The 27,509-nt window shown below is 40.0% G+C and overlaps 1 protein-coding gene across 1 annotated transcript; it reads left to right on the top strand.

Moving 5' to 3' along the window:
- Window positions 1-1,484: 1,484 nt before the first annotated feature.
- Window positions 1,485-3,736, top strand: snrpf (small nuclear ribonucleoprotein polypeptide F). Its single transcript, XM_042078462.1, has 4 exons — window positions 1,485-1,627; window positions 2,043-2,168; window positions 2,556-2,620; window positions 3,434-3,736. Exons 1-4 carry the CDS (start codon window positions 1,625-1,627, stop codon window positions 3,498-3,500), a joined length of 261 nt encoding a protein of 86 aa, XP_041934396.1. The 5' UTR covers window positions 1,485-1,624; the 3' UTR covers window positions 3,501-3,736.
- The last annotated feature ends 23,773 nt before the right edge of the window (window positions 3,737-27,509 follow it).

Here is a 27,509-nt window from a genome sequence, read left to right on the forward strand (position 1 = left end):
TTGAAATTCTCCTAACTTTACAGAAGTTTGTTTTAATGCAGCGATTCCCAAACTGTGGAGCTGACACTGGGGGGTAGCCTACGCGAGATGAAAAGGGGGAATGTCGGAAAGGTGTTAAAAATGATTAATTAATAATCATAATCTAATTAATTCATAAAAAATAAATAATTTCGAATCGGATTATAATTATATGGAAACGGGAAATTAAAGGAAATCATTTGTACCTCATAGACCAGTTGGACATTTTGTTATTTGCTATCATGTAGGGCGGCTAATTAAACATGATGCCTGGAATGCGTCAATTGTGCTACTTCTTTATGTGTCAGATAGTGGGGGTACGCAAGCCGAGTCAGGATGTAGAAGGTGGTCCGCGGGAAAAAAGTTTGGGAACCGCTGTTTTAATTATATTTTTTTAATATTTAAGGTTTGCAACATTTGTCCATGTGTTTTTCAGGAATGCACCACATTTGACCTGACATAAAGTCGCCACTCATTAAAGTGTTAAATGCATTCCTTGAATATGTCGAATATTCAATGTTGAATATCTATTAGGCCTATGCTAACTTTTCTGCAGTGGTGTCACCTCTGTAGCAGTTAAAATGGACTTTAAAGGTACACTATGCTTGTTTAGGTATTTTTGGCGACTGTAGCTCCCTCTAGAGCCGCGATTTATTTATATGTTACCCTGCTATTGTAAATAGCAAACTTCTCACGACTTATCCCCCTGTACACAATGCAAATGCTTTTGTTGTGGAGGTGATGGATTAACAACAGGCAAAAACTATCTCCAAAGAGCTATATTTACTGAAAAGGTAATGTTTTGCGATTCTCACGAGATTTGGTGGTCCACCGCGGCATGGCTGGTTTTCTCAGTAGGGATTCTATGTCTATGCTTAATAGCTAGGCCTATGCTAAGTGAACGATTCGCTTATTACAAGTTTGTTTACCATCAAATTGGCTTTGTAAAGGTGAAAAGCTTGTATAGTGTAGGCCTACCTTTAAAGCAACACTATACAGCAGTTACCACTTTTTGAAGTATGCAACAATATTAGGGAGGTATCCCCTAACACCCCCTCCCCACAGACACACACACACACACACTGTGAAGGACAGATAGCTGCATATCCAGTCATCCAGGATGTGCACTATATGCAGTTCTGTGTTCGGGGCTTGAACTGCAAAAAAAAAGAAAAACTTTCACGGCGAAGCGCTGACTGTTGACAAAAGACATGTATTGTATTGCATGCAAGCTTCTAGCACAAAAAAGGCTCTAAGTGGTGTTTGCAATGTTTTCCCTGCCTTTTTAGGTGGCAAGCTCGCATAGAGACGCTTTATTTGATAAGATGATCATTAGTGGCAAAACTGGCATAATGCCGCATTAATGGATGTGATAATCATTTGCCTATCCCCCACACAAGACCTAGGATCCTATCGTGGGGAAATGGCCATGCCAGGTCACTAGAGGGCGCTAAACATTTTCTCACGAGGAAAAACAAGGCAAAGGTTAAAGGTTACCAGGAAGTTCCTCAGCGGCGGCAAGGCGTGTGGTTTGGTAATTCATTGTAGCCTGCTAAGCACAACAATATAAAGAAAAAAGAAGGAACGTCGTCACATTTTAACAGATATGGTAAGTTAATATATAGGGCGCTGTTTATTTACACTTTTGTCAGGAAACTTAATTGAATCGTGTTTGGCGGCTATGGTCATGCAACGTTTTCCCTACGTATCGGCGTTGCTGAAGTAGTAATAGTTAGTATATAGTTGCTAGCTAACTGCTAGCATAGCCCATTCAAAATAACTGAATAATATTAGGTATGTTTTGCATCAAAGATGACATAGAACATGTTATGAAGCACCAGTATACTGTTTCGTATGTGGACTGGCGATAACTTGAAAATAATTCGATAAGGAGTGCAACGTTACGCATGCAAGCATCACTGTCTAAGATCCATATAACGCTAAGCACATGCTGGACATGATAACTTAATGGCACTGGAGAGACCCAAGACTTAAACTAATCTTGTTTTCCGTTTCTACTGTAGAGTTTACCGCTGAACCCGAAGCCATTCCTAAACGGCCTGACGGGCAAGCCTGTGATGGTCAAGCTGAAGTGGGGAATGGAATACAAAGGTTATCTCGTCTCCGTAGACGGCTACATGAATATGCAGGTAAGATTAATTCGATCATTCAACGCACTGCAAATCATGTTTTTTCCCCTTATGGTCACTACAAGAATTGCCAGCACACCTCAATGAACGTTGTTGTTGAATTGGTACCAATCTGTTTTTTCCTTAGTGGTTGTGTGAAGGTTTAGCACACTACCTAAGGTCTCCTCTGCGTCGTAGCTTGAACGTTTTTCCTCATTTTTTTCAAGTCACCCTGGATAAAAGCGTCTGCTAAATTAATAAATATATTATATGTATATATGTATCCAAGGCTACTTGGCTTGGTACTATACTTTGATCGATGGATGCTTGTTTATCAAGAGCGCTCCTCCAGTTGTGTCTGTGACTTCTCCACAGTCTTTATATTTCTGTCTGTCTTTTTCACTCTAGCTGGCAAACACAGAGGAGTATGTAGATGGAGCGTTGGCGGGACATCTAGGAGAGGTTTTGGTTCGGTAAGTTTTCCTAGCATATGCGGATCTCTGTGCTTGCATTAACCTCCCACAGTAAATATACATTGGGCAATGCTCAGGACAATATGTTTTAAAGCTTTAGATATAACCCTAGGTCTGATTTGTTAGATTCAGTTAACTGCTCTAGCTGTTGGCTGTAGCAACTCGAGCTAGGTAGAATCTATTGGTTTTGTTTTTCCCTGCAACAGCAGTACTCCGTGATCTCGAGAAACTGAGATCTATGTGAAAAATTGCCAGAATTTTCCTCTAACCTAGCATGCTGCCAGGGGCACAGGGTTGTGGGGTCGGAAGGTGACGTCTGCTATTAGGGGTATGATCGCCAGGCTAAAAGGTTGAAGTTGGTTACTAACTTTAAAGTAAAGCACTGAAGGGGATTGGAAGGATGTATCCTAACATCACCTAACCTTCAGCATTGATGGATTTTTAATTCCTGCACTTGCTTGGTTTTCATTCAATTTTTCAATTTGATTTTGAAATCTGCATACAATCTTTAAACTTGAGTAATTAGGTAGTTGGATTAACTAAATGGTAAAAAATGTAGAGTGCAATATGACTGGTTGGAATTGACACATTTTATTTAGTGATTCCTTTTAAGTTGCTCTGACAACCTTATAATTTGAGCCATCAGATGTTTATAACTCCTTCCTTGACTAGACAGTTTTTTATTTGCATTACAAGGAAATATGCACACATATTTGAATTTCTTTTTTGTGGTTGAATGAGTTTTAAATGTGTGAATGACTTGGGTCAGACAGTTTTTCATCATCCATTCCCTACTCTGTCTCTGTCCTACAGGTGTAACAATGTTTTGTACATCCGAGGAGTGGAGGAAGAGGAGGAGGATGGAGAAATGAGAGAATGATGAAGACGCAACACACACACACACACACACACACACACACGCTCTTTACCCCCTCCTCCCTGATACCACGACTGCTGAATTACCTTTTTTGTTTTGTTTTTACATTGTCCAGTGTGGACATTTTGGACTCTACTCGTTTCTTGAAAAAAAATATTACATGGATGTTTTCTTTTTTTTGATGGTGCAAACTTTTGAAACAAAAAAATAAATGACGGTGATTATGTTTTTTTCTTAAATATGCGTGGATGTAAATTACTGTGACTAATTATAATTAATAAGAGAACTGTGTGTTGGCATATCGGTAATCATGTTAAAGGACCGGTAAATCAGAAATATTTACTCATTTTTTATTTATTCATTAAAAATGTACTGACTTTTAAGATGCCACACCATATTGATGCGTGGGGCTGTTTTGGTAAGGCTGGTTAACAACCAAATGTGAAGAAATTATCTTTTTTTCAGAAGCATCTATGCTTTCTCTCTTGCTCAGACCATCCAAAGTCAGCATGCTAAGCAGTCAGCCTCAGACCCTGTTTGAACCATACTATTGCAAGCCAATCTACGACTGCGGCCAATCTAAATTGAGCACAGTCGTAGCTCTGTAAATGGGGGAACAATATGCAATGCAAACAATATAATAACAAGATGGCTCAGATATGGAATCCAAATTATTTGTAACTAGGATGATTTGTAGCTGTAAAACAGACCTGTACTTGTAGAGTAGATTTATGGCATATTAAAAGCTTTGGGGAAAAAGGTTTTAGGCTTAAAACAGTCAGTGGTGGGTAGATAGACTATTATTTTAGGCATGTAATGGGGACAAAGGAGGTTAAGAGAAGAGGACCTAAGTGATCTTGAAACACAGAAAAGATGTAAAAGGTCACAGATATTGAGGGCTTTGAAAAAAAAAAAAAGTAAAAATATAAAGTTCATTCTGTGCTACACAAGTAGTCAGTGCAGATGAGATGAGCCAACACAGGAGTTATGTACACATAAGAGTCAGTTTTGTTAAACATAGTCCAGTATTTCTTTCGAAATTGAAATGAAGTTGTATGGACTGGACTATGTAAAAAAAAAAAAAACGGCGACGAAATTGTGAGTTTCCGTTTCCGTTACTCCACACTCAGCAATCGACTCCTACGGACTTTCCCCTGAAGATGGCAGCAAAGATGGCAACATTTCCGGAAAGGTACTGGCTTGATGAAATTCATTCTGGACTCTATCCGACCACATAAAGACCTCGGGATACTTCGGTTTGGCTTTAGGGACCCTCTACTAGGGGTGACCAGACGTGCCCGGTTTCCGGGGACAGTCCCCGATTTCGGAGACCTGTCCCCGGAAAAGTCCCCGGTTTTCACTCTGACTGACAGACCCGAAATTGGAATAAAATAAAGAAAGAAAGCACTGACCAAACGTAGAGTTGCGCACCCTTCACGCACAGGCTCAAGCCAGTCAAAGCAAGCGCTCAGCTCAGACCTCAGAGATGTTCTAGAATGCCCATATTTCTGGTAGGCTATTTCGATTGGTAGAATCTTTGAAATGAAACCACTTGTGCAGGGGAATTATTATGACCGCCGCTAGCGAAGCGGTCATATAGGTATTGTCAAAGTTTTTTTTTTTTTTTTTCGTCATCTACTTCCTGAATTTTTGGTCAACGATAGCCTACCCGGGACACCGAACCACCGGGGCACATGAAATTTTGTGGGTATGTAGCCCCACTAGACTTTTACGGAAAATTTTCGTTTTCCACTCCCTCCCCGCGCTGGGCCCCCCGAAATCCAAAAAATGCAGTTTTTCCTAAATAACTATCTGAACCGTGGCACCGAGGATGAAGAAATTTTTATGGTATGTTGGTCTCAAGGTCCCACATCAACCTAGCCCATAATCACTCATTTGTGATTTGCCCCCCCCCCCCCCCCCCGGTAAAAAATGAAAATGCAATATCATTCTGCTTTAATCGCCCCTCTCTTCAGTTAAGATGTTCAGAACTGCACCAAATTTTATGTGTATGATTAACCTGACATTCTCCGGGGGTATGCCAAGTTTCGTAGAATTTCATCCATGGGGGGTCTAAACAAATTAAGTTATGTGTACATTTAGTGACTGTACACTCATTGGCCTGTAGATGGTGGTGCACACATATACACACGCACACACACACACAGGCATGCACATACCATCAATATCGGCAATTACAACGGCCGATACATAATTACAAATTCAGTAGGATTAAAGGAAAACCAAATATTCATCATAATAATTTGGCTGCATTTCCAGTATTGGCTTCACGTAGTCGTTTGTCCGCCAGATGGCGCATCGTTGCAGTGAGACGTAATTTTGTTGGAAGTTAATCTAAAGTGGGCTGGAAAGACATACGCTTCCTACAAGGACAAGACTAGTTTACGCAGAGAACGTCTTTATAAGGGTAGGATGATTTCTGCATGACATGTAATTCCCATTTCTTCTTGAAGCCGAAATAAATCTGAGAATGTTTATCGGTCATGCTTGGTTTTTACTGCAGGTAGGCTACGTTAATCTTAAATTATATCAATAGCCTAGAGTAGGTAAAATAATGTTACCGTTAGCATTGGTTGAGTGATGGAGGCCAATTTGATTAGGCTATTGATGTATTTGTCGAAAACCATAAATGCGGTTATAGGCTACCAAGAAAATTGATAACAGCACTAATTGCATCTTTCGACTGTCATCTCATTTGCTTATGACCATAACCTAGGCTACTAACAGGAGCAAGTGAGTTAGCCACAACACGTTCGCTACGTGATGGATTTCTAATGGAAAATATAGGCTACCTGAAAGATAACCTGTCTATGATGCATCCTAAACACCGGGCTGGGACATTTAGCTCAAAGTCTCAAAAAGCATCTGAGTCAACGTTAATTCCCAAACACCCATATAGGCTACTTCAATCCTCTATTTTCAAAGGTGATTCAAGTAGCCTAAGGAAGATCATGGCTCAAAGTAAAGTAACTAGGACTGAAACTACATAAATTCGTCAAAGTGAATAATTTGTGTCAACTCGCCGCAATGTAGATTTATTAACGCACCCGTGATCTACATTTCCATTTAAACGGATGATTTAACGTTACACCGGTCCAATACAGTTTTGCCTATGGCTATACCGTGAGACTGAGACGTTTTTTGTTTGTTCGAAGTCGTGTTTAGAGTGTGAGAGGGGAGTCGATGTGCTGTGATTCCAGCTTGGGGGTAGTCTATGCGATTAAAAACACGTGTGTGTGAAGTATCCAAACAATGATAACGCTTTCATTATGACTGCTTTGGCCACAGACCTTGAGCTACTGTACAGTGGGTTGGGTTTCATTTCGTACGAAATTGGCCATACATGGTGTCAAATGAAAGCTCAGAGACTGTAGTATCGGGATGTGGTGTAATATCTCACGGCAAATCCTGTGTGAGCAATAAAATCTAGTGCATAAATTGTAAAATATGAAATATATGCCCCCCCCCCCAAAACAAGTGCAATATGAACCGATTTATTTGACAGAAAGCATGTTGTATCATTTACTTAAAGATTGGTCGACAATGGAGTCACCAGAAAAAAAGGCTTTTATTCGTCTGTGAGGAGTAGCCTACATGTTCGTCTGCTACTAGGCAAATGCCAGTGTCATCGCGGATTTGCAGTCAGCACTGCCCCCTGTCGGTAGAAAATTGCAATATTTAAGGTGGAATGGAAACTTGACTACACCGCATTCTGAATGTGCGGCCAACTTCAGCTTCGTCAATTACGTCGTGAAAATTCACCCTTTTATTGGGGGCCAAGCAGCGAAGCTGCGAAGGCACCCATTGAGTTACTAGCTTTTCCTATTATTATTAGTCTGCCATTGGAGTCTATGGCAGCCCATAGAACGCCTGGCTAAAAAGTTCAGATTTTTTGGCAGAAAGTTTCGGGACACTCCACTCACACTTATTTACAGACCTCTAAATCCAGCCATCTAGCGCCACCAACAGGTCAAAATCTGGCCGAAAATTGAATCGCTGGGTCTAAAGTTCTGACATTTGGTACACTGATTCAGCACTGTCCTATGATCACTCTCACCAATTTACAGAACTCTATGCCCAACACTCTAGCGCCACCAATGGGTCAAAACTGGATTGCATTAACGCATGTGACCATTGAACGGTGCATCCGATTTTCACAAATCAGGCACTGTTGGAATCCCTGGACTGACCTAAGTTCAATGACTCCTATTACGTCACTTTCCGCCATATTGGACCTCCGCCATATTGGATTTAGTCCAAACTCTACGAAAAGTTTCAGAGGTTACAAATTTCATCCGATTTTCACAGAACTTGGCGGAGATGATCTTCTGCCCGAGCCGCACAAACGATACTTGTCAGATTTTTCAATTAGATTTTTGTTTGCCCGTGACAGCCAATCAAATATGGTGATGAAGCCGCCAAACAGGAAGTGGACTAACATCTCCGTGACGCTTTGAGTTAACATAACAAAACTCGATACCATTAGTCAGGACACTGTCCCAATCACTCACAGGAATTTTTATGCATATACATTGAACAGTCTAGCGCCACCACCAGTTCAATGCTGGACATGCGTTCATGCGTGTGATCCTTGACTCTTTTGTCTGATTTTCACAATTGAGGTAGCGTCTTAATCCTTGGAACATCCCAAGTTCATCGACCCCTATACCATCACTTTCCGCCATATTGGACCTCCCGCCATATTGGATTTAGTCCAAACTCTACGAAAAGTTTCAGCGGTTACAAATTTCATCCGATTTTCACAGAACTTGGCGGAGATGATCTTCAGCCCGAGCCGCACAAACGATACTTGTCAGATTTTTCAATTTCATTTTTGTTTGCCCGTGACAGCCAATCAAATATGGTGATGAAGCCGCCAAACAGGAAGTGGACTAACATCTCCGTGACGCTTTGAGTTAACATAACAAAACTCGATACCATTAGTCAGGACACTGTCCCAATCACTCACAGCAATTTTTATGCATATACATTGAACACTCTAGCGCCACCACCAGTTCAATGCTGGACATGCGTTCATGCACGTGATCCTTGACTCTTTTGTCTGATTTTCACAATTGAGGTAGCGTCTTAATCCTTGGAACATCCCGAGTTCATCGACCCCTATCCCATCACTTTCCACCATATTGGACCTCCGCCATATTGGATTTGGTCCAAACACTACGAAAAGTTTCAGCGGTTACAAATTTCATCCGATTTTCACAAAACTTGGCGGAGATGATCTTCAGACCGAGCCGCACAAACGATACTTGTCAGATTTTTTAATTTCAAGTTTATTTGCCCGTGACAGCCAATCACACATGGCGACAATGCCACCTTACAGGAAGTGGGCTAACATCTCGGCTATGCTTTAATGTATGAAGTCCAAACTTGGTACAGGGACTTGGTTTCTGATTGTGAGGACGCACTACGAAATTGGCATCATGTGGCCTCTATAGGGGGCGTTGTAATACAGGAAGTGAGCTTGTATCTCAGCAACGCTTCGGAGTAAAAAGTCCAAACTTGGTATAAGGACCTGTTACCTGATTATGATGACGCACTAGGAAATTGAAATCATTTGGCCTCTATAGGGGGCGCTGCAATACTGGAAGTGAGCTCCTATCTTAGCAACGCTTTGATGTATGAAGTCCAAACTTGGTACAGGGACTTGGTACCTCATTGTGAGGACACAGTAGGAAATTGGCATCATTTGGCCTCTATAGGGGGCGCTGTAATACAAGAAGTGGGCTCATATCTCAGCAACGCTTCGTTGTATGAAGTCCAAACTTGATACATGGACATATTAGCTGATTGTGAGGACATGCAAGGAAAGTGGTCTCATTTGACCTCTAAGGGTGCTGTAATAAAGCTCACATCTCAGCAACACTTTGGTGTATGAAGTCCAAACTTGATAGAGGGACATGGTAGCTGATTGTGAGAGCGCACAAGGACATTGGTGTAATTTGGCCTCTAGGGGCGCTGTAACAAAGTAAATGAGCTTATTTCGCAGCCATTCTTTATCCAATGGCAATCAAACTTGCTGTGAGTGCTTGCTTATGGCATGGCAATGCCATTCCTGCTATAGCGCACTGCTTGGCCCCCGCATTGCTGCTTGCAGCTATATTTACAATTGAAATTCCATGAGCTGTTTTTCATATTCCACAATGTATGCACTAGACTTCCCACACAACATTTGCCGTGAAATTTTACACCACATCCCGATACTACCGTCTCACAGCATTCATATGACACCCAGCATGCCAAATTTCGTTGTGGAAAATGGCCATTTTTCTTACATTTAAATTACATGAACTATATTTCATATTCCACAGTATATGCACTAGATTTGATACCTATGGCCCAAACATCATTTGCCGTGAAATATTACACCACATCCCGAAACTACAGTCTCTGTGCTTTCATATGACACCTTGCATGCCAAATTCCATCGTGGAAAATGGCCATTTTTCTTACATTTAAATTACATGAGCTATATTTCATACTCCACAATTAATGCACAAGATTTAATACCTATTGCTCACACATCATTTGCCGTGAAATATTACACCACATGCCGATACAGTCTCTCAGCTTTCATATGACCGCCTGCATGCCAAATTTCGTCGTGGAAAATGGCCATTTTCCATAGATTTAACTTGCATGAGCTATATTTCATATTTTACAATTTATGCACTAGATTTGATACCTATTGCCCACACATCATTTGCCGTGAAATATTACACCACATCCCAAAACTACAGTCTCGGAGCTTTTATATGACCCCCTGCATGCCAAATTTCGTCATGGAAAATGGCCATATTTTTTAGATTTACTTATTTCATATTTCACGGCAAATGATGTTTGGGCAATAGGCATCAAATCAAGTGCACTTTATTGCCCAAACATCATTTGCCGTAAAATATTACACCACATCCCGATACTACTAGTCCGGCAGCCAAATGCCATAATTTAGGTGAACCTGGTTTTGTCGGTTAAAATTTTTGTTTTTGCTGTTTCTTGCCGTCAAGGGGTAACTCAATAAGATTAGAGAGGGTGCCTGGTGATATCCCTTGGGCAATTCTCGATATTAAGCCTTTCTTGTCCAATGTGTTGAATATAAGGCGAGGCACCACAGGTGAATAGGGTAAAAAAATTAACTAGCAGATATAACTATGAAACTTTCCCAGTTGATTACTTACATTAATATGGAAAAGAAATGTATTACAGGTTATCTGTAAAATAAAGTTTAAATATGCAAATTAAGCATAATCTAATTAAATATGTGCTGATTTGCATAAACTAAAAAAAACTAAATCGGAACATTGGATGATGCCAGGTTCAAAATTACTTTTTCATTGTGTTGACATATTAGATGAAAAGTCTTTTACACAGGGAATTTTAGATCTCTTTTATTTATTCCGTAAATCAGAAAATACTGCCAATAGCCTTTAAAAAAAATACATTTTCGCCATGTTTTTAGGAATAAAATGTAGGCTAATATAAAAAGGCTAGGAATAACATATCAACAAACCCCTATGTAGAAGCATTCTAAATATAGTCAGAGTGGGAGAGGAAACTAATCCACGGGTGCTACGTGCTAGCATCTCTCAATAGCACGTCTCTTAGGTGTGGATGGAGGTTTACCAGAGACTTTCTAATAAGGAGTCACAACACTCAAAAAATCCTCCATAGAAATGCATGGGGTTAGTTTGTAACGCCAATATGGCAGTTGTCTACACATATCAGACCCCTTTCATGTGTTGTGATCTCACTGTTGGAGCAAGGTTGGTGTTGTGAAGTCTTGCGCACGCCGAAATAGATGCCTGATAAGTGCCCAAAAAGTGCTACAATATGGCTGCTGAGTGGAAGGACTTACTGCATGTATGCTATGTAAATGATTACTGTTAGCCTAAACTGCCCTCTTTTAGCTGATTTCTACAGGGTGTCTGTTCTACTGTTCTAATATGTATAAAATATACATTTATTTTTATTCTTTATTGCAGTAGTAGTCTATGCTCAGAGCCTAAACTCGTCATTCAAAAAGAGAATATTCATTTTTAAGTAGGCTATTGAAGTATATGGAGCCTGAAGCGAAGGAACTTCAGTTGGAAATTCAACTGCCATTTGAAGAAAGATTCATTGATTCGTTACTAAGCCCGTTACTAAGGGTAGGATGAGCCAGAACTGGACAATTATCAGAACTAATACTAGGAAAAGTGCACATATTCAGAATTATTACAGGCAATATCTGAAATTATAAATTCATTATTTGACAGAAAAGGGTTACATTTTCCCAATTTGAATGCATGAAGTATTGTCTGAATAACTATCACACTGCAAACTGTATTTTAGTACATTCTATTTGAGTTGATTATTTGCTTTTCCTATTTTTTTTTCTTCATGATTTCGGCACATATGGCTTTAATGGTTAATGTAGGACATTGCCCAAGGGATATCACACTGGGCACCCTCCTAAATATTAAAGAGCCACCCCAAGTCAACAAGTCTAAGCAAAAATTTATAAATAAATAACCCACAAAAACAGGTCTGACCCCATGGCTCCCTGACTGGCATTATCTGAAACATAGAAATTCATTAATTCACATAGTAAAGGGTTAAATTGTCCAAATTTGAATGTACTGTCTGAAAAACTATCACACAGAACATTGTATTTTAGTACATTTTAATTGAGTTGATTTGCATTTAATATGAGTATGTCTACTCATCTTGAAATTAGAGGTATATCCTATTTCATGATTTTGGCACATTGGGCTTTTTCATATTTAAACATTAAATTACAGAAAACTTGTAATACAAATTTCCTGTGTAAAAGACTTTTCATCTAATATGTCAACACAATGAAAAAGTAATTTTGAACCCGGCTTCATCTAATGATTTTTTTCTTTTTAAACTTTATGTAAATCAGCACATATTTAATTAGATTGTGCCTAATTTGCATATTCAAACATTAAATTTCAGATAACTTGTAATACATTTTTTTTCCATATTAATGTAAGTAATCAACTGGGGAAGTTTCATAGTGATATCTGCTAGTTATTTTTTTACCCTATTCACCTGTAGTGTCTTACCTTGTATTCAATACATTGAACAAGAAAGGGTTAATATACAAAATTGCCCAAGGGATATCACTGGGCACCCTCCTAAATCTTAAAGAGATACCCCTGGTCTACAAGATTCTGCAAAAAAAAAAACTTTAACCGACAAAACCAGGTCTGACCCCATGGCTGCCGGACTATACCGTCCCACAGTGTTCATATGACACCCTGCATGCCAAATTTCGTCGTAGAAAATGGCCATGTTTCTTACATTTAAGTTAGGCCTACATGAGCTATATTTCAGAAAAAAAGAATAACTGCACAATGGATGTAATTACACGCTCCTCGTGATCATTGTCAGATTTCAACAGTAATGACTGACAGTAGGAGTGTCAAATAAGAGACCTACAAGTAGCGTAGCCTAGGCTATATGCAGAGTAATTCTCATTTATGCTATACTTGAGCACACATAGAATTTGTGAGATTTTTTAAGTAGTGCAAAGTCTGTTGTATCTGAATGTGCTGTATGTCACGCCAAATAGGGATCAAATCTGCATAAATCGTAAAACATGAAATAGCTCATAGAATTTCAATTGTAATGAAATGGGGATTTTCCATGACGGAATTGGCCATGCATGGTGGCAAATGAAAGCTGAGAGACTGTAGTATCGGGATGTGGTGTAATTTCTCAAGGCAAATGATGTGTGGGCAATAGGTATCAAATCTAGTGAATAAATTGTAAAATATGAAATATAGCTCATATAAATTACATGTATGAAAAATGGCCATTTTCCATGATAGAATTTGGCATGCAGGGTGTCATATGAAAGCTCAAAGACTGTATCGGGATGAGGTGTAATATTTCACGGCAAATGATGTGTGGGCCATAGGTATTAAGTAAAATATGAAATATAGCTCATGTAAAGTAAATCTATAAAATATGGCTATTTTCCAAGACAAAATTTGGCATGCAGGGTGTCATATGAAAGGTCAGAGACTGCAGTATCGGGATGTGATGTAATATCTCACGGCAAATGTTGTGTGGGCAATAGGTATCATGTCTAGTGCATACTTTGTGGAATATGAAAAACAGCTCATATAATTTCAATTGTAATAAAAGGGTGAATTTCCACGACGAAATTGGCCATGCATGGTGTTAAATGAAAGCTCAGAGACTGTACTTTCGGGATGTGGTGTAATATTTCACGGCAAATGATGAGTGGGCAATAGGCATCAAATCAAGTGCACAAATGGTAAAATATAAAATATGGCTCATGTAAAGTAAATCTATAAAATATGGCCATTTTCCACGACGAAATTTGGCATGCAGGGGGTCATATGAAAGCTCAAAGACTGTAGTTTCGGGATGTGGTGTAATATTTCACGGCAAATGATTTTTGGGCAATCAGCATCAAATCTATAGCCTGGCGGGCCATCCTATATCATTGAAATGTATAGTCTGGAATCGAACCATTCACCTCGCTTAATCCAAGGGGCGGGCAGAGAATTGTCTTTCAAACTGCCTAGGCATGCAATAGGCCAGCGCTACGACCATATCCGTATCCGGTCGGCAAAACAGCAAATACATCCTTCTTCGAAAGGAATGACTTAAGTGCATTGTGTTGCTCAACTTTCAAAGAAAAAGTCCAACTCCTCCAAAGTTGACGCCAACGCCGATTCAAACAACCGCTCTTCGTTCGCCATAGCCACCTTCCTTGTTGTTCACCGTCGCAGGACTGTCGTTATCCTGTTAAACCCGCCTTAAGACTCTCTAACAAAATAGAGCGCTGTGATTGGATGAAGTCCACGGCGTCAGCCAATAGAAATCCCTATGGTTTGATACTAGACGTACAGGCTGAGCAAATTAATTTGCCGCAGCTAGGGTGCGTCTAGATTTCTAGGCTAATGTAAACTATTTATGTCAGTACAAAATTATTTGTAGGGATGCACGATATATCGGCGGCCGATATATTATTAGCCGATAAGTGAAAAAAATGGAAATATTATTATCGGTCCGATAACAGAATTCTGGCCGATAATTTGCGCCGATATTTTTTAAAGTCCTAATTTAGGCGTACGTAAGGTCCGTCCTGCTACACTGAGCTACTTGAGCTTGGTTGGCTATACTTTTTCCACAATATAATGTTAGCGGTGTGAATGTATTTCACCATATTTCATTTGGGAATCTGTGCATCTCAAAATCCTCTCGTGAATGATCCGCCATTAACCTTAACAGAGCAGAGCTCAGCCCTATCTAGAGCCAGTCTTGTGCTGGTGTGTTTGCACTTTACCGCGCTGGTCAGGGAAACAAATAAACAAACTCGTTAGTGGGACGAGTACATAAGTAGGCCTAGTTCTTCTAAGTTGTGTTTTAGTATTATATGTGCATTACTTTAGCTTGGGTTTTGTAATTTTACCTAGAAATATGCTAACCATTCGTGCTTCAGTTCCAGACAGGTCATCATAATAAGTTATTAAAACCTTCGTGGCTAACGCCTTTCATTTCTGCTGCAGCAGGTTGTGCGCAACAGAGTAGACATAAGATACAGTCTGAGTAGTTGCAGCTTTATTCAGTTACCCGCAGTTGAAACTAAACCTAAGTTTCCCTCACAAACTCTGATTTGGTTGCTATACTGTAGCTTATTCCAAGCTGAGCCGTTTATGAGCGTTTAGTCCTAAATGAAAACGATTCAAACTCTCTAGCCACTCACTCGCAATTCACTGACGTCAGGTTCACTTAAAGGAGCCACACATACTGTAGGGCTAGGCTACTGTTATGTTGTTGACTGCCGTACTATTGAGGACTATTATGAGTTCTGTCCATCATTTGGTGGTAGGTAAAATTACTGCAATAAAATTATGCTTATTAAATACTTTCCCCAAATCACTTTTCACTTTTTTTTTTCAAGAGTAATATTATCGGTTATCGTATCGGTATCGGCCACAACAAACCAATAAATATTGGTTATCGTTATCGGCCCTAAAATTCCATATCGGTGCATCTCTAATTATTTGTAAATTGTTTAGCCAGAGTAGGCCTATCCCACCATAATGGTTGTCATTTGCCAGATTCCAGACAATCACTTACAAATATCAATGTAGCCTATATTTCTACTGGCATGCTTCCTAATGACAAAAATATAAAGGGAAAAAAAATCATGAGACGTGAGTTATTTTTTCTTGATATAAGACTGACAATAGGCCCTATTAGGCTACATAAGACAAATAGTATCACATCATACATTCTCAGATATGGGTATAGCACAGACTGTCCTGAAAAAAAGAAGATAGGCAATACAATGACCAAGATAACTAGCTAGATTAACTATCTGAACAACACAGCCACTAGGATATAATTTCATGGAGTGCTGAAATGTAGCCAATACTATTTTGGACATTTAACTGTGAAACTGTGAAGAAAATATGCTTTGTGGTTGGGCAATATCATAAATTATTGCAATATTATAATTATTCCACCTGTGTGTGCATGGTTAAAATTCTGAAGTGCAAGTTTAGGCTACAGCACAAATATTTCCATCCATAGATAATGAAGTCTAACCTCTGAATTTATTTTCAAAGTGCACCAGATTGATGCATTTAAACGTTAAAATATACCAACTTTTCTTACGGGGGAGCATGCCCCCGAACCCCCCTAGGGGGGCTTATGGACTAATGCAGCTCTAGTGACGCCCCTGGAACAGTGTCCCCGTTTTAAGTTTACAAAGATTAAAATATTACATGTTTTGCGCTTCTCAACTGAAAATGTCCCCGGATTTTGTCTCAGAAATCTGGTCACCTTACCCTCTACTCACTACCACGTAAGTGTAATGTTGTTTGGAACTGTAGAAGAGGTATAAAAATAGCGTTTTGTAGTGGCGAAATGACATGCCCGCGTCACTTCCAGGCTAACGAGTTTTGACTAAAAACGGTAACATCGAACTTTCTCAAAACACATCCGAATGACATGATTTGGATGTCAACTCAACGTACAGTATGTACTCCCAATCATCCGTAAATTGATCTAAAGTGCATTTTACTCCGGATAATTCCTTTAAATGTAACGTTTCATGTGAATCAAATTAAAATGTTTTCTTTGCAAACGTAGGCATATGGTGACAGATTAATTTAATAATGCTGCTGTATGAATCACGGTAAGCGCGAATGAAGTGGCCACTTCTTAATGGGACCCACGTTGTATGGAAGTGGGCTGAGTAAAATAGAGATGTTTCAAATAAGATAAGGTTAATCAGAATTCTACGATATGCCCGCTTGACAGCGGCAGAGATAGAACTGGCCTTTGGCCATAGCAACCATCTATTTAGAACGACTGGCCTTCATAGCAACCAAAGATCTGAGCTGTGTTGCAATGTGAGGCAAAGTATAGAAAGGTGATGAAATATACAGAGACAGGTCAAGAAATGTAGTGCAATGTAGACAGTAGTATACAGTTGATTTACAGACGGTGGTTTAGAGTAATATGAAGTATTCCTTTATTTTGAGATACATCTAGGCTACATCAATAGGCTCTCAAAACAACCCCAGGCTCACAAAACAATCCCAAACAGACATAAGGTCTTTATAGAGCAAATCCATATAGATTATTTGTCAAATAAACCAGTAAAACATAATTAGTGGGATGGAATATATAACATTCACACTCATAGCTCATATTTTTTAAAATAAATCAGTGAATATCCTGACAAACAAGCAGCTTTTTAATGCCTTGGTCATATTTTATAATTTCAATTCCTCTGTAGGTTACCTGATAGCCCAGTTTGAGAGGCGCAAGACACGTGACATTATTTATTTTTGCAGCCAATCACTGCTGTCATTTTATTTTATTGATTTGATCTCAGTTATAGAAGCTAAATTCGAAGGCAGGCCAAAGTTAAAATCCAACAAACCGCATTCAACCCGCAAGCCAATAGTTGAATAGCCCTTTCCTAGAGCTTTTGTGATATTGCCACTGCTCCAACACTGAAAGACACTGTTACAATGCCTGGATCAAGCCAGGTTCAGCATAGCGTATGCCACTGTCTGCTCACGTTGGTGACCGGACCAGGGCAAGCACACTTTCGCAGTTCCCGCCGGAAATGCAGTCTAGTTAGCCTATATCTGCAGCCCCAGCTGATTTTAACTCGGTTGAAGAGGATATATTTAGAACTTATCCTTATTTCAATAAATTTGACAATTTTAAGCTTGACCTACCACTTTCTTAGAGCAATGAGGGACAGGTGGAGCTCGAGAATGCCCCCTTGATCAAAGTGGGGAATGAAAGAAAAATTTTGAGAACCACTGATCTAGTTTTTGTTAACTACCACAGTCACGAGTTGGGTCGCGATAGTCTGTCATTTTTAAAAAGTGGGTCCCCAGAAAAAAAGTTTGAGAAACACTGCTCTACAGCATAACCCTATGGGGCAAATATGCTATGTTGCTTATTATGCCACACCATGCAGACGTGTCTAAGAAATGGGCTACAGGTGACATATTCTTAGTGTCAAGCCACTCATGAATCAGAGGTTAGAGCGTCTTACATGGGCTAAGAACAGACAGAACTGGACGTTGCTCAGTGGTCCAAACTCCTCTTTTCACATAAAAACAGAATTTGCATTTCATTTGGATATCAGGGTCCAATCACTATCCCAAGAGTCTGGAGGAAGAGTGGAGAGGCACAGAATCCAAGTTGCTTGAAGTCCAGTTTGATGTTTCCACAGTCAGTGATGATTTGGGGTGCCATGTCTGCTGGTGTTGGTCCACTGTGTTTTATCAAGTTCAGAGTTAATGCTAGCCTAGAAATCTAGATTACATTTGCTGCCAGGGCTAGTCTAACAACTCTCCGTTGTCTTGTGTGCTGGAAAAATTAAACTTCTATCAGGCCAATCACATCGTGTATAGAGACGTTATGCAGGCTTAACATAATGATTGATGGCAGAGTTGCAACGATTTGGCTTAAATTCCCTGCTACTTGAAAACAAAGAAGATGGATGTTGCAGTTGGCGAACAGCGTGACACGAGTTAAGCTTTTTTAAGTTGGCAAAAGTTTGAACTAGCCAACTAGCTCCTGGTGGGAAAACGCATGGGACTCAGCGCTGTCCTATTGCGTGCAGAGGGAATTTGAAAGACAACCGATTATCCCGGCCCTCAGACTGAGCACTGCCAACGGTGAGTGCCCAGACCCTACATTTTAATTCTGGCTCGTCAGGCTAAGTTAATGCAGCCTTCTACCAGGAGATTTTAGTGCACTTCACTATCAAAGCAACCTGGGCTTCCATAACACCTCAACAGTGCCACAAGCTAATTGCCTCCATACCACGCCACTTTGATGCAGTAATTTGTGCGAAAGCAGCCAGAACAAGTATTGGGTGTATAAGTGAACTATTTTAGATTAGTCAAATTAGTCAGATTAGTTAATTTCTTTTCAAAAGGTCGACATTTCAGTATTATAACTAAACAGTTGAACTGTTCTATGCTAGATAGGCTCCTCATTTTTGGTTTTCATGAGCTATAAGCCGTAATCATCAAGATTACAACAAAAAATGGCTTGACAATATTATTTCACTTTATATCTAATGAATCTAGAATATATAAAACACCTGGGAACCCAGTCGGTAAGGTCCAAACTAACACACAAACACACACACACACACACCAGGAAATGAAACACACAGAAAGGTGTGCTTCAGAGCTTTCAGAAAATATTAAGACCCTTCCAATTTTACCACTTCATCATTTCACTGCAGAAAATGTTGTAAATTTATTTGAAGTAAAAAGTAAATACTATAAAACACAATAGGGGGCGCTGTGGAGCAACTGCTGCAGTGCTCATGCCACGTGCAGTTTGATTCCTGAACCTGCTGTGGCTGTGTCTGTGTCACTTCATAAAAGTGCCTGTTATATGTACAAGTCACTTTTCTTTACGTTTTACTTTATCTTAGAGATTATTCCTGTGTTCCTGTGATGATTAAATACTGACTCCTCACATGGGGAAGAGCAGGTGGCCAGAGAAGGTGGTGAAATGGTTACCATCATCGTACACCCACGCATTGGACAACAGCTTGATGTAGACCACATCTCCCACCTCCAGCAGCAGAGAAGCTCCATTGGAGGGATTCACACTTTGACTTTGTTGATAACTTTTAGCAATGACAATATGCTCTCCATTTTTATGAAGAGCGACAGCTCCAATTCTAGACGCATGACCATGACCATGAATAAACACAACAAAGTGGTAGATGCCTCTGACCGGAGCTGTGAACACCCCTGTAGCAGAGAGAAATTAAGAGAAAAAATGAAGAGGAAAAATTTAGAGGATGAACAAAGAATTTTAGAGCTGTATTTTTTATGATATGTTACCTATTGGGTAACGCTTTATAATGAGGTGTGTTAACTAACCATTTACAAGGTATTAATAAATGGTTTGTTAGCTTAGCTAGTTACTATTATAAAATTACATTGGTAAATTGCATACAACTAGTTTATAAGTAACTTACAAACATATTCTAAATGCTTAATTAACCTTTTAAAAACTATTACTAAATGGTTAGATCAAGACACGGCAAGTGAAAACATTGTTTTTTCATGCACTGGTCGATTTTGAGATAGTTTGCTACCTTAACATGTATTCTTTTAACGTTACTAAAAAGTTTGATTTACACATTTAGGCGTTAATTTCTCCTAAATACAACAAAAGTTAGCATTCCACCGTTGCATGCACTACCGCATCCATGATCTGAAACATATCATGTTCAGTGATGTTGTAAAGTTCTCTCTCTCCTGCATGCTGCTATGCAATCCAAATATGGACACTTCATTTCGCTGTTCATCAGGCTGTTTTCTCAAAATGAGTTTCCTCTCCCTACAACAAAATCTCCACCTCAGAAGTATCTACATTAGGGATCGACCGATATGGATTTTTTAGTTTTTTTCCATCAGCCTTAGCCGATGACCGATACAGGCTGCCGATTTTCTTGAGCCGATATTTGGAGCCGATACTGCTTTTATTTTGCTCCCTCAATTTACATCATACAAATGACACATAATTACACAAATGATGATAACAAATGTTATAAGTCTCAATTTAAAAAAGGAACATTTGTTGAACTTATGGATGGGTGCACAGGATATGGTTAACTGTGCAAAATGCTTTCATCAACATCTTACAACACAGCCTTGATGATTCATTGCTTGCTGACATATTATAAGACATAATTCAGGTCATCACAAAATGTCCTTTGTCAACACATTTAAATAATTTAAGAAAACAATAAGCCTGAAAAGTAGCTATTGAAATAAAGTGCTTGATTTGTAATTTAAGACTACATGGTTTCAAATTTTCTATGTCTATATTTTTCAAAAAAAAAGCTGCCAGATTTGTCAACCACAGAACATAAATCAGCAGAGGAAAATAACGTGGTGTCAGATGTTTCTGTTCTAAACGGCATCAACGTCAAAAGCTATAAAAACATATCTCTCAAAGTTTTAAAATCTCTCCTTCAGGTAACGCAGCACTCTCATATCGCTGTGATGCGTGTGTCCCATTGAGTGAGACAGACCAGACGCACACACAAACTTCTGTTTGGTAGCTGACGAACCACCATTGAAATGGATTGATAATGATAACGTTACAGGCAGCTCCACAGCGCCCCTCTTATTGCCACATGTGAAACTGTGGTCAGATAATGAATTGCAGCTAACCTTTAAAAACCTGTTTATATTCATTAATATGCCTTGTGTTCGACAGCTGAGATATTCACAAGTATGGCAGAATGACAAGTAAATATCTAATGCTCACAGCCTCCCAAGCTGAACACATTCCTTAGCTGGTCGTATGAATCCCCCTACAGGCCAAAATGCGCAATTGTTGTCAAAAACCAAGAAATTTGAAATGCTTCTACCTGTAATGTAAATGTAAATGTAAATGAGGTTTATAAGTACACTTGCATATACAAGGAATTTGTGTTCTGCATTTTACCCATCCAGGGGTAGTGTACACACACACACACACACACTCACACAGAGCAGTGAGCACACTAGGAGCACACATACACACCCGGAGCAGTGAGCAGCCTTAATCTTGGCGGCCAGGGAGCAGTTGGGGATTAGGGGCCATGTTCAAGGGCCCCTCATTCGTGGATGTGGAAAAGTGCTGTTCCATCATCACTCCCCCCACCCACATTTTTCCTACCAGTCAGGGATCAAACTGGCCACCCTTCGGTCAAGTGCGATTCCCTAACCAGTTGGCCACGGATGCCCGAATAGAATGTAAATGTAAATATACAGTGTTCCTCAATAATGCTGCAATTACTGTAACACACTTACTCTATTTCAGAGCCTTTTCTATATTTGATTGATTACGTCTGGGATTTCAAAAAGCGTACACAAGGAAGGCTTGTCTAGAGTAAGCATCTTCAGATATGTCTTACACCACTAACAGTCAAGATCACTTGCTGTATGTAAAGGTGCTGTGTAATCCTCAAGTCTGGCAAAAGATTGATCTTAGCGGCCCTTATAGGCCTAGACCCTTCCATGCTCATGATGCAACATGTTGATTGGCTGGGGGAATAGTGTATGGCTCAGTCCAAGTACTTTGTTCCTAACCTATGAACATATGCAGGACTACAAATATCTAATGTCCAACCCAGGCCTAGAGGTCATGGGGAATGAGTTCCTGGTGCCATTTAGAGTCTGCTGTCCATTCAAACAAAACACACTGCCGGATAGCAGGAGTGATCTAATGACACGTCTACAAGTTTACAATATCACCTGTGATGACTGCTTTTCTACATGTTATTGGAGAGGAGCTATGAAGAGGAAGGTCACTTTGGTAGGGAGGAACAGTGCATGTGTGTGTGTGAGGGAGAGAGAAAGAGAAAATGTATTTATTTATTTCATCATTTATTGATTTATTTTCTTGCTTACCATAACAACCGTTCAGCAAGCGCAGCCCAGCCCTCTCCTTCCCATCGGCTGCATCGACCACGTCCACTCCGGTCCTGCTCCGCTTCAGTGTGAAGCATTGTTTTTCCGTTTACTAGTTGTTCCGTGACCTGACCACGATTCTTGGATTTGTGATTTTGGATTGTTTGTTCCGTTCAACCGTGTATGACCTGGATTTGTGTACCTGGATTTTTGCAACTGGATTTGCCCTCTGATTATGTCTTATAATTACTTATTTATTTAAACCAAGATGTAACATACCTATGCAATCATTTTGATGACATCCACACACTGTCAAATTTGTCTCAAATCTGTCACAATTGTTACATCATGTACGGTGGATGCATGAACGAATTAACTGTCAATTTAAAAATAAACGGTTTTCCATTCATAGCCATTCCATTCACAGTTTTTGAATGACCACCTTTAGACAGGCCAAGGCCAGTGGTCGCTGTCCGCGGTGCTGAAACATGGTGCCTATTGATCAGGGGCAAGTAATGAATCTGTAGGACTGCTGGCCATAAATAAGCGATCATGTTATGTTACTTTACATTAAATTGAAATGCATCATATTTTTGTCAGTATATATCACTGCCTAAGACAGCTACTCACTCGTGTCATTAGCTGGGTGATCTCTACTGGCCTCTCTACTGAACTGGTAGGCTATCCTATCCATCTTATCCAGCATGCCATGGCGTCATAATTCAGGTTAATTTCACTGATTGCATGTTTTCTTTTTAATACTCATCAGTAGCCTATTCTGTGCTTGTTGCATCTCTTTGCACTTCTATCATGCTTCTATCATGCATGTATGTAATTATTTACACCTGCATTATTAGAATAAACAGAATGTGTTTCTGACTTTTATGAACACATTAAATCACACAAACTGTTTGGACAGGGTCAAATGTCCTTCTCCTTCATCCTTGGTGGTTCTAATAGGATTTCACAACATGACTTTTGCTGGGGTTTCCAACAAGGGAGGGTGAGAGCCCCTGGTGGTTTTATAAGGTACTGATGGGAGAGCTGTGTATCAACAACACCAAGAGCTGGTAAAAATCTGAACACGTGACCACAAATATGAGCACTTGTTGTTTTATATGTTATAGGCCTATAAAATATGAACAAACAAGGTCTACGTTCACTGAAGAACAGCGTTCAGAATTCTGACTTTTGCAGCCCCAGACTGCAAAAACACCTGCTTCCAACCTTTTTGTCATTTGCTCAGAAATGGCAAGTTCACATTTACATTATTAGAATAAACAGAATGTGCTTCTGACTTTTGTCAACACATTATATCACACAAGCAGTCTGGACAGGGTCAAATACCTCTCCTTCATCCTCCCTGGTTCTAACAGGATTTCAGTGCATGATGTCTTGTCGGGGAGGGTGAGAGCCCCTAGTGGTTTGAGACGATACTGCTTGGAGAGCAGAATCAACACATAGAGAGCTGGGTTTGTTCTACTTTTAGAGAACAAATTGTTTCATGCAGATACATCTGAAGATTAAATATACTATTTTATATAAATATTTAAATATTTATATATTAAGTATTCATGATAGCAAATGCCAAATTGCAGGAGTCCAACTGGTGGGCCGTTCTCACTGCTCTGGAAGAGTGGAGCTGCTTCATAAGGAGACCAAACACCACATTTGACCAGCAGGATGCAGAGGTTGTGTGTCGACAGCTGGACTGTGGGGCTCCAGAGGTGCTGTGAGCAGCTGCATTTGGAGAGGGAGAGGGCCAGGTATGGTTACAGGAGATCCTGAGTGGAAGCAGATTCAACTATGACCAACATCACCTAAGTATAAGTATATACTCTTTTGATCCCGTGAGGGAAATTTGGGCTCTGCCTTTATCCCAATCCGTGAATTACTGAAACACACTCAGCACACAGTGAGGTGAAGCACACAATAACCCTAACGCAGTGAGCTGCCTGCTACAGCGGCTCTCAGGGAGCAGTGAGGGGTGTGGTGCCTTGCTCAAGGACACTTCAGCCGTGCATACTGGTCAGGGTTTGAGCCGGCAACCCTCCGGTTACAAGTCCGAAGCGCCAACCAGTAGGCCACGACTGCCCACCTATTCGAAGTCACAGCTGCTCTCACAGAAATGATGTGGGACTGACTTGTGGAGGTGCAAATAGCACCATTGTAATTATACTGAAAACACATGACATAGTTAAGTACTGTCAAAATGATTGCCCAATCTCCTCCTATATGCCCTGTGGTTGGTGAATGGCAGCAGTCGCTGTTCTGGAAGAGTTGAAGTTCTACACAGTGGGGCACAGTGTGTGATAACAGATGGGACCTGCATGATGCTGCAGTGGTGTGTAGAGAGCTGGGCTGTGGAGAATCTGTAGAAGCTCTCAAAGGTGCTCAGTTTGGACAGGGCTCAGGAGGAATGTGGATGAGAGATGTGGAGTGTGTGGGGTCTGAGTCTAGAGTAAAGGACTGCAAGTCACAAAGATGGGGTGTAAAAAACTGTGGTCATCATCAGGATGCAGGAGTCATCTGCTCAGGTGGGCTAACTGAAATCAATGCTAATTTAGTCCATCACAGGTCTTATTACACCTGTTCATTATCATAATATGACTATTCATACAATTGTAAAAAATATGCCAATGTGTTTAACAGAGAACAATATCAACATTTTAGAGTGGCCCAGCCAGAGTCCACATCTCAATCCATCAAAAAAGCGAGCACAAGGCCAGAGTGATGGCAAAGAATCGTTCCTCAAAACCCAGATTGCTGCTAAAAAGGTGTTGTCTCATCGTGGAGACATGGAGGCTTGGTAGGTATCAAAAGAACCATTTAAGAGCTGTGAATGCAAATTAAGATGTTTCCACTGATTATTTTAAAAGGGTAGGATAATTTTGGACATGCCATTTTTCATAAAAAAAAAAAAAAAAGATTTTTTTATTTCATGTTTCTACCAAATTGTCTTACAACCTTTAACCATGTGGCAGTATCATTTTCAGTCAGAACAAACACATTCGTCAAGGATGCTGAACTGTCATTCTCTTCCTCATAACTAATCAACCCCAAACCTCAGGGTTTTAAAATGTATTTATTTATTTATTTATTTATTTAATCCCAATCCGTATTTTCTCTCTCTCTTGCCACTTGCCCCCCACATACAGGTATGTCTACAGCCCTACACCCCCCTAGAGTTCTATAGCCCTATTGATAAGAATCACCACTGAGGGTTGGAGTGAAATTCATTAGCGCTTCAAGTCGTTAGATCAGAAACCGAAAACCACACAGGCAGCTGCATAAGAACATAGGCTACAGGAACTTATGGGAAAGGGGAGGAGAATCATAACTGCCAAACCACAGTGTGCATTCGAGGTGTTTGCAAGTAGGCTACTTGAGACAATTTAATCGACTGCACGAGTTAATGTGTTGGTTTGTGTTTCATAATGTCCCTACAGATATGCAAAGATATGCAAAGCAACACTGTACGGCTATGTTTGTTTATGTCAATGAATGTAACACAGCTCAAGTATTTTCTATCTGACAGCACGCGTCCTATCTGATGCTCAGAATGCGGTACGGTGAAGAGAGGGGGGTTGCTGGCTTTTTGACAGGCGCCTGTCGATGTCTGATACTGATGTCTGTTTACTTTTGTAATTGTTTCTCTGAGAGAGCCAACGGTGGAGTACTATGATGATGTCACTGCGAGACCAACCTCGATTAGGCCTATATGCTGACAGGTTTGTGGCTGCTCTGATGGGCTTATTAAAAAATATGTACGATATTTCTGATCAGTAGTAGCCTAGTATTAGGGCTACTAGGCTGCTACTACTGCTACTACTACTATGATGTTATTTTGATTTATTAACTTAACTAGTCTAAATGGGTCGGCAACAGGTGTAGCCAGCAGTCTGCCAGCAATGTTGCCCATCGGATTATTTTTGTAGTAAAACCTCCCTCTCTAGTAAAACCATTTTTATTGTACAATATCGATTTACTCATATCGCGGTTGCTTAAACAGATATGAGAAAGAACACCAGAACGCAGTAGGATCCTGCTGCTCTGTGCATTCTGCCAGCGCCTCACTTTGGCGCCTTTGTGCGTCTGTCTGGAACGGCCACCTCGAAGGTACCGCTTCGTCTCGTGGACGGTAACGTAGGCTATGCTATTATATTCCTTGTAAACAGCGACAACTTCGTTGCAGATCAGACTCATGGTCTTTGTACTTGTATTTGTGAAATCTGGTAAGATGAACAAAACGTTTTCTTTACATTCCTCTTTATGCTCTATTTTCTCTGTCAACTTTCCTCTTTAAACTTTTAGACAAAGACATTCTCTCTCAGCTAAATCCAAGCTAATTTCATAGAATTAAGCAATAGCCTATGAACAATTATTTGGATAACCGGCTTTATTATTGAATTGTTATTTTAGGCTACGTGAACACATGCAAGGGGTATCACACACTCATCAACCTGTCGCTTAGGCGTATTGCTATCTTACCTTGAGCTCATCCCCAGCCCCTAACACACCATATCAATGCGCTAAATAAACTAGTGCCAGTCAAATACACATTTAACTCTAACGCTAATATTTCTTGTAGGCAAACAATACACATTTTATGCCAGGAGGTGAGTCAACCAAGTATTTAAGAATACAAGTAAGATAGACTATATCCAAAGTAGTAATTAGAATAAGTTTAGGTCAATATTAAGCGGTCCTTCATTGCCAAAATTATTGTAGGCTAGGCTACACATTTATTATTCACAATATTGAAAGGGGAGATAAAACATGGTTCATTAAGAGTATTTAATTTCTCAAGTAGACCATCAATGGGCCCATATGCTTTTTCACGTAGGCTATCTGCGTGTAGATAGTCTGGCCCGCGGCCAAAGTTACTTGCTAACCCCTAATGAGGTTTTGTATTACACATACTGTCTTTCATATTATTATATTGTCATGCATAGGAAATGTTTTGCTTGGTTCAGGAGTAGGGTGACCACCTGCTAATAAGCCCAAGGGGGGAAAAGGA

This window comes from Alosa sapidissima, chromosome 22 (assembly GCF_018492685.1).
Source record: "Alosa sapidissima isolate fAloSap1 chromosome 22, fAloSap1.pri, whole genome shotgun sequence".
NCBI classification, from domain to species: Eukaryota; Metazoa; Chordata; class Actinopteri; order Clupeiformes; family Clupeidae; genus Alosa; species Alosa sapidissima.